Raw genomic sequence first — 14,349 nt, forward strand, 5'->3', positions numbered from 1 at the left:
TGACAGTATTATTATCCCCTAAAAGTTGCTGGTCAGACATAGATCACTGCAGAAGTGCATTAACTTCCAGAGTTATCTTGACAGTTTTATTATCCCCTAAAAGTTTCTTTGCACACAGATCTCTGCAGCAGGTGCCTGAACCGCAGGAGATATTTTAAAATGCAGCCTCTGTGTCAGACACCTAACCCAGACATATTTACTATCTCATTTGTCCTTGTGGCTGCATTATTAAAAAATAAAAGCATAAACTGTTGTCAAAGTCTGGTTTTTATGACTCCGCCCCTCGTGACTCCTCCCCTATTACCGTCACACCTTGCTCCCTAGTTATGGGGCCCCAAGTATTATTTACCGATCTCAGTAAGTCTTGTGCATTCAGCTTCTTCACCTGCAGTCATTTGGTTAAAGGCATTGCAGGGCACACACACCCTTTAACACTTGCAGGGTCGATAACAGTGGTTTTCGTAGGAGGCTCTCTTGGGGTTTCTTACCCTTCCCCTGCTCGAAGAGATGGGGGGGTGTTAGCTACATCTAAGGCTCCCAGCATCAACATTGAGGGGCGTGGCTATATCGTGGAATGGGCGTGGCTATGTAAATAGAGGCCCGCGGTGTCATCACCATCTCAGACTGTGGAATCCTCCAGAACACCCCCCCCCCATCCCCCCCCCCGTCCACCAGTGCTGAAGAGGGTGAAAGGGAGGGGTGGCCGCGCGGGGCAGGGTGGTTATGAGAGGTGATCCCCTCCCCCACCCCAGCAGAGAGTGGCTATTTCTTAGATCAGGAACATGAGTGACAGAGTGGGGGGGGGGGTGATGGGGTGCCCGGGAATATGTATTATTGGTGCGGGGCTGACACCCCCCCTTCCCTGAGAGCCTCACCTGACCCCCTGTGCCCCTCTCCCCCCCCAGGCTCACACTCTTTCAGAGGTTTCTACTCCGCCCTCTCGGGGCCCCGCCCTGGGGTCGCCCCGTTTATTTGTAAGAGTGACGTACACTGTAGAGGGGGGGTGGAGGACTGGGGGGTGTCTTTATAATGCATGTGGTGGGTCACTGTTGTGTGGGGGGCGGTTGGAACGTTTTTCATGTGGGGGGCGCTCTCTCCTCTGACCCCCTCCCTCTCTCTCTCCCCCCCAGGCTCGCACTCCCTCCGGTACTTCCACTCCTCCCTCTCGGGGCCCCTCCCCGGGGCCCCCCAGTTCTCCTCAGTGGGGTACGTGGATGACGTCCCCATCGTGGGTTACTCCAGTGAGAGCCGCAGGGCGGGGCCCCGGGCCCCCTGGATGGAGAGGATCACCGCCGAGGACCCCCGGTACTGGGAGGTGCAGACGGAGATCGCCCGAGGGAACGAGCAGGTGGGCAAGGCCAATGTGAGGACCGTGATGGACCGAGTCAACCAGACCCAGGGTGAGTGACAGGGGGGGGCATGGTCGGGGGGGGAGTGTGTCCAGGGAAGCGGGGCAACCGGAAGTGCGTGACACCGGGGGAGGGGCCTCATTCAGACAGGGGTGAGGGGCATCTGGGTGTTGAGGGGGGGTTGGAGGAACGGCCGGGAGGGGGGGCTCCAGTGTGGCTGTGGGTCGAACTTAGCTCGAGGGAGGGGGGTGGAGACCCAGCCCGAGTGAGCTGTGACAGGTCAGTGTTTTGGGGGGGGCGAGTGACTGCAGAGGGGGGGATCTGACGCAGTCACGCAAAACATTCTGAAGCGCAGAGGCTGTGAGGGGTGTTTGTGCCTGCAGGGGGGGGTAAGAAGCCCCCCAAACCAGGGGCCTCACCCTGCCTCTGTGCTTCCCCCTCCCACGCCCCCCCAGTGCCCCCACAGTCCTCTCCCTCATTACGGGGGTTTTATGAGGGTCGACGGTCTCTCTGGGCTTGAACGTGACTGAACCCCTGCCCCCCCCCACTCAGGCCCTCATGCCCCCCCCCTCTCCACATGCTGTGGGTGGTGTTTGCTGAGCTCAGGTGATCGGAATTGGTGGAGTGGGGGGGGGCGGGAAGGATTTTCTTGGGTCCCCCCTCATTCGCCCCCCCCCTCCCTCAGGCTCTCACTCACCTCCGCTCTCCCGGATCGATCATTGCTGCCCCCCCCCCCCCCTCAGCCAGCGTCTCTCCGCTCCTCTCCCGCAGGTCCCCCCCTCAGCCCCCCACTCTCCCCCCCCTCAGCCAGCGTCTCTCCGCTGCTCTCCCGCAGGGCCCCCCCTCAGCCCCCCATTCTCCCCCCCCTCAGATCCCACACGTGTCCACTAGGATTCCGGGCGTGAGCTCCGGGTGACGCCCCATGGGGCGGTTCTTGTGTCTCCTCACTGCAGTGGCGGCCCCATCGAGGGGGGGGAAAGGGGTGCTGGTGATTGCCCCTCGTGCTCTCCACCCCTCCCTCAGCCCTCGCTCCCCCCCCCCCTCAGGTCTCCACATTATCCAGTGGATGTAAGGCTGTGAGCAGGGTGCGAGGGGGGTGCGTGAGAGGGGGGGGTGTTGTATCTCCCCTCAGCCTCTGCCTGCGGGTGTCAGACCTCTCTCTTCTCACCCCCTCAGGTCTCCACGTGGTCCAGGTGATGTCCGGCTGTGAGCTCCGGGACGACGGCTCCGTGGGAGGGTTCCGTCAGGACGCCTTCGACGGACACGACTTCATCAGCTTCGACAAGGACAGACAGACGTACACGGCGGCCATGGATGCGGCCAGGATCACACAGGACCGATTGAACTCGGAGCGGATTGAGGCCCAGCGATATAAGGACTACCTGGAGGGGAGGTGCATCGAGTACCTGAAGAAATACCTGAAGCTCGGGGCGGAGCGGCTGCAGACAGGTGGGTTATGGGTAATTATATAGCGCTTACCGCCCCCACTGAAGCCTTGTGTGGACAGAGACTGGCACCCTGTACTGCAAGAAGACCGGGTTACCCTCAGGGGCGAGGTTTGTTTGCTGCCCTCTGTGATCCGCTCTGCGCCCCTCCCCCCATCTCGCCGACTCCAGTATTTCTGCCCCCCCAGGGATGATACAAGGGGGTCTGGAGCAGTGTTACACAGTGGGGGGCTTTGTACCCTGTATGAGATCCGTGCTCCCCCCCCAGCCCCCACTCCTTTCTTAGTACGTATTCTATACAGTGAAGGTGCTTGAAGCGGAGTCTGCACCACCCCCAACTGATCCCACTTAATTTGTATCCGTCCGCCGAGATTCACAGAACTTTTTTATATCTTTTTCTGACTAGTGTTGATTTTTATATCCTTTGACTTTGTTTTCTGTTCGGCGCTTCCTTCGGCTCTTCCATGTGAGCGCAAGTGTACCCCGACTCTTGAAGCAGCTACCTGGCTCCACGGCACACTGCCCCAATCCTACCCCATTCCATTCTACCCAACTCTACCCCACTCCAGTCTACCCCAGCCGATCGAAGTCTACCCCACTCTACCCCATGTAACCCACTCGATCCAATCCACAACCACCCCAATCTACCCCACTTCTCTCTACCCTACGCCAATCTACCTTACTCCAATCTACCCCACTCCATCCAATCCACCCCACCCCTCTCTACCACACTTCTCTCTACCCTGCCCCAATCTACCTTACTCCAATCTACCCCACTCCATCCAATCCACCCCACCCCACTCTACCACACTTCTCTCTACCCTACCCCAATCTACCTTACTCCAATCTACCCCACTCCATCCAATCCACCCCACCCCTCTCTACCACACTTCTCTCTACCCTGCCCCAATCTACCTTACTCCAATCTACCCCACTCCATCCAATCCACCCCACCCCACTCTACCACACTTCTCTCTACCCTGCCCCAATCTACCTTACTACAATCTACCCCACTCCATTCTACCCAACTCCAGTCTACTGCACCCCAGTCTACCCCACTCTATCCAATCCACCCCACTCTACCACACTTCTCTCTACGCTACCCCAATCTACCTTAATCCAATGTGCCCCACTATATTCTACCCGACTCCAATCTACCCCACTGCATTCTACCCAACTCGACCCCACTCCAATCTACCCCACTACATTTTACCCAACTCCAATCTACCCCACAGTACCCAATCTAACCCGCTCCAATCTACTCCACTCCATTCTTCCCAACTCTACCCCACTTCAATCTACCCCACTACATTCTACCCAACTCCAATCTAACTTACTACATTCTGCCCGACTCAAATCTACCCCACTGTACCCAATCTACCCTACTCCATTCTACCCAACTCCAATCTACCCCACTCCATTCTACCTAACTCTACCCCACTCCAATCTACCCCACTATATTCTACCCGACTCCAATCTACCCCACTGCACCCAATCTAACCCGTTCCAATCTACCCCACTCCAGTCTACCCCAATCTACCCAACTCTACTGCACTTCACTCCACCCCTACCACAATCTATTTTACTCCAATCTACCTCAATCCAGCTTCCCTAATCTACCATACTCAACTCCAAGCTACTGTACTCTACGCCGTCCACCCCACGCCACGCAATCTACTTCACTCTTCCCCATTCCAGCCCACAACAATCCACCCCAATGTACTACAATACAATCTACCTCAATCTACCCCACTCCACTCTACCCCACTCCTATCTACCCCACTAGATTCTTCCCAACTCCAATCTACCCCACTCCATTTTACCCGACTCCAATCTACCCCACAGTTCCCAATCTAACCCGCTCCAATCTACCCCACTCCATTCTACCCAACTCTACTCCACTCCAATCTACTCCACTACATTCTACCCAACTCCAATCTACCCCACTACATTCTGCCCGACTCCAATCTACACCACTGTATCCAATCTAACCCGCTCCAATCTACCCCTCTCCATTCTACCCAACTCTACCCCACTCCAATCTACCCCACTACATTCTACCAAACTAGAATCTACCCCACCACATTCTACCTCACTCCAATCCACCCCACTGTACCCAATCTACCCCACTCCAATCTATCTCACTCCATTCTACCCCACTCCACTCCACAACACTGTACCCAATCTACCCCACTCTATTCTACCTAACTCTACCCCACTCCAATCTACCCCACTACATTCTACCCGACTCCTATCTACCCCACCGTACCCAATCTAACCCGCTCCAATCTACCCCACTCCAGTCTACCCCAATCTACCCAACTCTACTGCACTTCACTGTACCCCTACCACAATCTATTTTACTCCAATCTACCTCATTCCAGCTTCCCTAATCTACCATACTCAACTCCAAGCTTCCGTACTCTACGCCGTCCACCCCACGCCACGCAATCTACTTCACTCTTCCCCATTCCAGCCCACAACAATCCACCCCAATGTACTACAATACAGTCTACCTCAATCTACCCCACTCCACTCTAACCCGCTCCAATCTACCCCACTCCATTCAACCCAAATCTACCCCACTCCTATCTACCCCACTACATTCTACCCAACTCCAATCTACCCCACTCCATTTTCCCCGACTCCAATCTACCCCACAGAACCCAATCTAACCCGCTCCAATCTACCCCACTCCATTCTACCCAACTCTACCCCACTACATTCTGCCCGACTCAAATCTACCCCACTGTACCCAATCTAACCCGCTCCAATCTACCCCTCTCCATTCTACCCAACTCTACCCCACTCCAATCTACCCCACTACATTCTACCAAACTAGAATCTACCCCACTACATTCTACCCAACTCTACCCCACTACATTCTACCCTACTCCAATCTACCCCGCTGTACCCAATCTAACCCACTCCAATCCACCCCACTCCAAGCTACCCCACTCCATTCTACCCCACTCAAATCTACCCCACTGTACCCAATCTAACCCGCTCTAATCTAGAGACGTGTGGCTCACTGGTTAGAGGAGGCAGACCTGGAAGCAGAGGTCAGCCCAGGACCAGGGTTCAATTCCCGGCTCGGCGGGGTCTTGAGTCCTAAAATGTCCATGGACTCGACAATTCTCGCTCCGGTGCCTACCGGATTCACGGGTTCACACTCTGCGACTCTGGGCAATAGCTTGCTTAATCTCCACAACGGCCCCTCGCGGCGGGATGCCTGGCTTTCACCTTGCGGATACCCTGCCGGGGTTATCTCACAGGGGAATACCACGACGGGTTCCCTAAGCAAGCGCTTAGAAACCGCTTGGTGATTTGTGCTATATAAATTCCTGTACATTTACATTTACATTTACATTTACAATCTACCCCACTCCATTCTACCCAACTCTACCCCACTCCAATCTACCCCACTACATTCTACCCAACTCCATTCTACCCCACTACATTCTACCCGACTCCAATCTACCACACTGTGCCCAATCTAACCCGCTGCAATCTACCCCTCTCCATTCTACCCAACTCTACCCCACTCCAATCTACCCCACTACATTCTACCAAACTAGAATCTACCCCACTACATTCTACCCATCTCCAATCTACCCCGCTGTACCCAATCTAAATCACTCCAATCTACCCCACTTCAATCTACCCCACTACATTCAACCCAACTCCAATCTAACTTACTACATTCTGCCTGACTCAAATCTACCCCACTGTACCCAATCTAACCCGCTTCAATCTAACCCCATTATCCTTAACTCTACCCCAATCCAATCTACCCCACTCTACCCTATTCCAATATACAGTTTCCAGTGAAACCCACCCCAATGTACCCCACTCTACCCCACTCCAATATACCCCACTCTACCATATTCCAATATACACCTTCCAGTGAACCCCATTCCATTCTACCCAACTCCAATATACCCCACTCCACCCTACTCCAATCTACCCCACTCTACCCTATTCCAATATACGCCTTCCGGTGAACCCCATCGCAATCTACCACACTCTACCCCACCCCAATCTACCCCACTCTACCCCACTCCAATCTACCCCACTCCACCCTACCCCACTCTACCCCACTCTAATCTCCACTCCAATCTATACACCTTCCAGTGAACCCCATCCCAATCTACCCCGCTCTACCCCACTCCACTCTACCCCACGCCACCCTATTACAATATACACCTTCCGGTGAACCCCATCGCAATCTACCCCACTCTACCCCACTCCAATCTACCCCACTGCACTCTACCCCACTCCAATCTACCCCACTCTACCCCACTCCAATCTACCCCACTCCACCCTACTCCAATCTACCCCACACTACCCCATTCCAATCTACCCCACTCCACCCTACTCCAATCTACCCCACTCCAATCTACCCCACTCTACCCTACTCCAATGTAGACTTCCGGTGAACCCAACCCCAATCTACCCCACTCTACCCTACTCCACTCTACCCCACTCCAATCTACCACACTCCACCCTATTCCAATACACACCTTCCAGTGAACCCCACCCTTAGCTACCCCACTCTACCCCACTCAACTCTACCCCACTCTAATCTACCCCACTCTACCCCACTCCAATCTACCCCACTAAACTCTATTTCAATATACACCTTCCAGTAAACCCCACTCCAATCTACCCCACTCTACCCTACTCCAATATAGACTTCCGGTGAACCCAACCCCAATCTACCCCACTCCACTCTACCCCACTACAATCTACCCCACTCTACCCCACTCCACTCTACCCCACTCCAATCTACCCCACTCTACCCCACTCCAATCTACCCCACTAAACCCTTTTCCAATATACACCTTCCAGTGAACCCCACTCCAATCTACCCCACTTTACTCTATTCCAATATACACATTCCAGTGAACCCCACCCCTATCTAACCCACTCTACTCCACTCTACTCTACCCCACCCGAATCTACCCCACTCTACCCCACTCCAATCTACCCCACTCCACCCTACTCCAGTCTACCCCACTCTATTCTAATATATACACCTTCCAGTGAACCCCACCCCACTCTACCCCACTCCAATCTACCCCACTCCAATCTACCCCAATCCAATCTACCCCACTCTAATCTACCCCACTCCACCCTATTCCAATATACACTTTCCAGTGAACCCCATCCCAATCTACCCCACTCTACCCCACTCCGCTCTACCTCACCCCAATCTACCCCACTCTACCCCACTCCATTCTACCCACTCTACCCCCACTCCAATCTACCCCACTCCACCCTACTCCAATATACACCTTCCAGTAAACCCCATCCCAATCTACCCCACTCTACCCCACTCCACTCTACCCCATCGCAATCTACCCCACTCCACTCTACCCCACCCCAATCTACCCCATTCTACCCCACTCCAAACTACCCCACTCTACCCCACTCCAATCTACCCTACTCTACCCCACTCCATTCTACCCCACTGCAAGCTACTCCAATCTACCCCACTCCACCCTACTCCAATCTAACCCACTCTACCCCACTCCAATCTACCCCGCTCTACCCTACTCCAATATAGACTTCCAGTGAACCCCACCCCAATCTACCCCACTCCTCCCTACTCCAATCTACCCCACTCCACCCTACTCCAATATACAGCTTCCAGTGAAACCCACCCCAATCTACTCCACTCTACCCCACCCCAATCTACCCCACTCTACCCTACTCCAATCTCCCCCGGTCCTCCCTACTCCAATCTACCCCACTCCATGCTACTCCAATATACACCTTTCAGCGATACCCATCCCAATCTACTCCACTCTACCCCACCCCAATCTACCCCACTCTACCCTACTCCAATCTCCCCCGGTCCTCCCTACTCCAATCTACCCCACTCCATGCTACTCCAATATACACCTTTCAGCGATACCCATCCCAATCTACTCCACTCTACCCTACTCCAATCTACCCCACTCCATCCTACTCCAACCCATTCTACCCCACTCTACCCCACTCTAATCTACCCCACTCCACCCTATTCCAATATACACTTTCCAGTGAACCCCATCCCAATCTACCCCACTCTACCCCACTCCGCTCTACCTCACCCCAATCTACCCCACTCTACCCCACTCCATTCTACCCACTCTACCCCCACTCCAATCTACCCCACTCCACCCTACTCCAATATACACCTTCCAGTAAACCCCATCCCAATCTACCCCACTCTACCCCACTCCACTCTACCCCATCGCAATCTACCCCACTCCACTCTACCCCACCCCAATCTACCCCATTCTACCCCACTCCAAACTACCCCACTCTACCCCACTCCAATCTACCCTACTCTACCCCACTCCATTCTACCCCACTGCAAGCTACTCCAATCTACCCCACTCCACCCTACTCCAATCTAACCCACTCTACCCCACTCCAATCTACCCCGCTCTACCCTACTCCAATATAGACTTCCAGTGAACCCCACCCCAATCTACCCCATTCCTCCCTACTCCAATCTACCCCACTCCACCCTACTCCAATATACAGCTTCCAGTGAAACCCACCCCAATCTACCGCACTCCTATCTACCCCACTCCAATCTACCCCATCCCAATCTACCCGACTCCTCCCTACTCCAATCTACCCCACTCTACCCTACTTCAATCTACCCCACTCCATCCTACTCCAATATACACCTTTCAGTGAACCCCATCCCAATCTACTCCACTCTACCCCACCCCAATCTACCCCACTCTACCCTACTCCAATCTCCCCCGGTCCTCCCTACTCCAATCTACCCCACTCCATGCTACTCCAATATACACCTTTCAGCGATACCCATCCCAATCTACTCCACTCTACCCTACTCCAATCTACCCCACTCCATCCTACTCCAACCCATTCTACCCCACTCTACCCCACTCCAATCTACCCCACTCCTCCCTATTCCAATCTATCCAACCCAATCTACCCCACTCCTATCTACCCCACTCTACACCACTCCAATCTACCCCACTCCACCCTACTCCAATCTACCCCACTCTACCCTACTCCAATCTACCGCACTCCATCATACTCCAATATACACCTTTCAGTGAACCCCATCCCAATCTACTCCACTCTAACCCCACCCCAATCTACCTTACTCCTCCCTATTCCAATCTACCCCTCTCCAATCTACTGCACACCACCCCACTCTACCCCACTCCAATCTACCCCACTCCACCCTACTCCAATCAACCCCACTCGAATCTACCCCACTCCACCCTACTCCAATCTAACCCACTCCAATTAACCCCACTCTACCCCACTCCAATCTACCCCACTCCACCCTACTCCAATATACCCCTTCCAGTGAAATCCAAACCAATCTACCCCACTCTACCCAACTCCACCCTATTCCAATATACACCTTCCAGTGAACCCCATCCCAATGTACCCACTCTGCCCTACTCCAATCTACCCCACTCCACCCTACTCCAATCTACCCCACACTACCCCATTCCAATCTACCCCACTCCACCCTACTCCAATCTACCCCATTCCAATCTACCCCACTCTGCCCTACTCCAATCTACCACACTCCACCCTACTCCAATCTACCCCACTCCAACTATTCCAATATACACCTTCCGGCGAACCCAATCGCAATCTACCCACTCTACCCCACTCCAATCTACCCCACTCAATTCTAATATATACACCTTCCAGTGAATCCCACCCAATCTACCCCACTCTACCCCACTCCAGTCTACCCCACTCCACCCTACTCCAATCTACCCCACCCCGGGAGGCGCTAGGGGGCGCACAGCGGAATGGCTGCCTGAACTGCAGCTCCGCCGGGCGATATCACACGATGTGATCCATTGCCACTAAAACCCCACCATTCCACACTGCGCGACCAGAATTTGGTGTGGGAATATGTGGAGCGGAGGCGGACAGGTGTGGAAGTTGTCGATACCCCCCGGGCGCAAATACAATACCGAGGTAACCGCGGCGTGCACCGATGTGCCTGACAAGATGGCCGGCGGACGACTGCGAGAGTGGAGCGAACAACGCAGGTTCAGCAGCGTACTGCCCGAGTAGCCCAGCAAATATTGCCCGAAGGTGAGCGCAGATTGCCAGGCCCAGCGGAACCGATTACATCGTTCCAGCACCGAGGCACACGGGCGGAGTGCGCCCAAACTTCGGCCGGCTGCCTGACAATATGGCGGCGCCCACTGCCGTCACAGCGGAACCTGGGGTTTAGCGCCGGCGGGCTCCTGCACGGAGTACTGGGCTCACTACTGGCGGATTGGCGGGGCGGAGAGCGGGATACACCGGCAGGTGCATGAGAGACTGAGAACGGCACAACGCAGGCCTCCTGCACTCAATCGATCCAGCAAACAGTGAAATTTACATCCATAGTGCCGACAGGTATAGGGAGCGAGATAACGCACGAGCTAGGTGGCGTCCCATTGCCGGGCTGATCGCGCAGTGGCACCCCAAGGTCACGGGCACATGTCTCTCCCTTCCTTCAACTTGCCGCAGGGGTGACCAGACCGCATCCCCCCCGGGGTACTCACACGCTGGCGTAATACAACTGGCGGAGGCCATCTTGGAAGAGAACTACCACCACGTGCAGCTGCTGGCCACCACTAAAGAGGAAACACGGCGACGGCGACCAGAGCAACGAGGGCGTCTGGACCCACATTGAGGAAAGTGCACTCACCGGCCACCACTATGGGGAAGCCAGACAAACAGCAACCAAAACTTTCATTTGACAGCAAAAGGGTAACTAAACCTGCGGACGACATGGCGGAGGCCGGCGGTTCTGCAGATCCACCGCCAACTACTAACATTGAGAAGATTTTGCTGGCTATCCAATCAAATCTGCAGGACATCAATGGCAAGCTGGACAATCTGACGTGCAGGATGGATGGCATGGCTGCCCGACAAGAAAAACATGGCGAACGGTTGGACGAAGCTGAAGCGAGAATATCTGCCGTCGAAGATGAGGCGCATACGTCCACCACTAAATGCGCGGGATTTGAACGCATTCTGACAGTGATAAAAGCGAAGGAAGAGGATTTGGAAGCGCGCTCGAGGCGCAATAACGTGCGAATCACGGGCCTGCCAGAATCTACCAACACAGGGCGCATGGAACACTACATCGAGGGTCTCTGTAAGGATATCTTTGGGGCGGAGGCCCTATCGCAGATCTTTATTGTGGAAAGAGCCCATAGATCACTGGGCCCCAAGCCACCGACCGGCGCGACACCCAGACCGATAGTGGCGCGGATCCTCAATTACAGGGACAGAGACGTGATCCTAAGGCTGGCAAGGGAAAAGGGCAAAATCACTCATCAGGGCAACTCTCTGGAGTTTTACCCTGATCACACGGTCGCTGTGCAGCAGGCACGAAAGGAGTACGCCACAGTGAAGGCTAAGCTGCGAGCATTGAACATTGGGTATTCTATGCTATATCCTGCCCGACTTCGAGTGGTGTGGAAGGAGCAGACGATCGTGCTGGCGACGCCCAAAGCGGCCCTCGTCTTTGTCAAGAGAATACAGCGTGAGGCGAGGTCGGAATCCCGGGACGACCAGAACGAAGTCTCGGACTGATGTCACTGAAGGTATCCAACTTTGCGCGATGGTAAGAGTTGCCGCACGGATGACAACGTGGGGCTGCTTTATGGCCCTCCTCAGCTGCATTGCACAGGGTATGCGGACACGAGGCTACCAAAGGTGAGAGAATAGCGTTTAAAGTTGACAATGTGCGGTGGAAAGGCAGGGACAAGCTGGGATGGCAGGGGAGGGCACACACCACTGTCCTGAACTGCCACGGATATTCATAAATTGACCTTGCTGCTATGCCTTCCCCGCTGAATTTTTTGATCACACGATTGTATCAAACTGTAAATAATGCCACCACTGCGAGCGATGGGTCAGGACCCTTTATTTCAAAAGTGATCGCAGACCCTCAGAACTGGAATAAGATAGCGGAGGGAGTGGCAGACCACTGTACACTATGACTCACTTTGCATTGCGCTGTGTGGACTACCGGTGGTGACATCGCCCCCACACGCTGCTGTGTCCCGTACAATGTATAACCAAATGATTGCTATGTGCGGGGAGGGCTGTGCATTGGTTCTATTAGGCCTAGACTTTTCCGCACATGTATGTTCGCTGCGAGACGCAACAGCTTATCCTTTAGAGCTACTCCACTACTTGCACCCAGCGGGAGGATGGTGGGGGGGAAGTGGAATTGTGGATTGATGGACACATATATTGCGATTCTGTCTGATTCTATCAAGTATCGCCTGCACCCGTACATCGGGTGAAGAGTTGCACTACTGGCGGACCTCCATAAGGGTAATACCCAACACAAGTTCTGCCATGAGCACCGAGTTGTTGGTTCAGTGGTTGAGGGAGTTGTGCTCAGAAGGGGTAAGGCTTCGGCAGGTTGGGGATGCTGGAGTGGGTGGGTTTTGGGGAGGGGGGATGTTTGACTGTTTACTAAGACCAATTGCATTGCAAATGTACACATCATTCAGATATTCCTTGAGGGGGATTGTATTTGCAACTTACGACCATGGTAATGGGTGGGATCAGGATCCGGGTAGGGTACTTGTATGTGCTGGTATGTGTGGTATAGCATCATTTGTGTACACCAGGTTCTAGAACTGGCAGCGGTAACTGTCTAAACGTCCTCACTTGGAATATTCGTGGGTTTTCTCGCCCACAGAAAATTAGGCAGGTATTTGCCAGTCTTACTAGATGGAATATTGATATAGCATTCCTGCAGGAATCGCACTTAGCACCGCACACTCACGCTACATTGGGGTCGAGGTGGGCAGGTACTTCATACAGAGCCTCATACTCGTCTTATTCCCGGGGGGTGCTTATACTGATTAGGAAGGGGGTCAATTTTGAGGAGGAGCATTTGACACAGGACCCAGCTGGCAGATACGTGCTAGTGACGGGTACACTAAGAGGCCAACACATAACACTCCTAAACGTGTACGGCCCGAATATTGACGCGCCGGAATTCTATCGTGACATTTGGGGACATCTGCAGAAACATGCTTGCACGCACATTTTATGCGGGGGGGACTGGAACGTGACACTACTGGACGGACTGGATCGCTCCTCACAATCAGTGGAACAACACAAGCAGTCGAGACTAATGGTGGGTCACATGATGGAGGATCTAGCGTTGGCGGACATCTGGAGACTAAAACACACTGACGACCCAGGTGCTACACACATCACAGCATCCCACAATAGTTGGTCCAGACTGGACTACTGGTTGGGTTCCAAGGATGTTGCTCTGTGGGCGCGTAAGATACAGGTGCTGCCACGCACGCTATCGGATCACAACCCGGTTCACTTACAATTGGACATACCTCATTACACACCCCCCCCATTCCAATGGCGTTTCAACTCCCAGGCCCTCACAGACCCAATATATGTAGACACCCTGACTAAGGCAATCAAAGACTACTTTGCTAATAATTCTCAAACTACTGAAGACTCTTGTCTCCTCTGGGAAGCCTTTAAGGCCACGATAAGGGGAGTCTGCA

General features: G+C 54.0%; 1 protein-coding gene across 1 annotated transcript in view; it reads left to right on the forward strand.

Annotated features, from left to right (window-relative positions):
• The window catches only part of LOC144754051 (class I histocompatibility antigen, Gogo-OKO alpha chain-like), a 250,093-nt gene that overhangs the window by 87,404 nt on the left and 148,340 nt on the right, over window positions 1-14,349 (forward strand). The window contains exons 2-3 of the mRNA XM_078641566.1: window positions 1,131-1,400; window positions 2,526-2,798. Coding sequence (XP_078497692.1) covers window positions 1,131-1,400; window positions 2,526-2,798 — 543 coding nt within the window. The remainder of the gene's footprint in view (window positions 1-1,130; window positions 1,401-2,525; window positions 2,799-14,349) is intronic.

Source organism: Lissotriton helveticus, chromosome 5_1 (genome assembly GCF_964261635.1).
Source record: "Lissotriton helveticus chromosome 5_1, aLisHel1.1, whole genome shotgun sequence".
In the NCBI taxonomy this organism is placed as follows: Eukaryota; Metazoa; Chordata; class Amphibia; order Caudata; family Salamandridae; genus Lissotriton; species Lissotriton helveticus.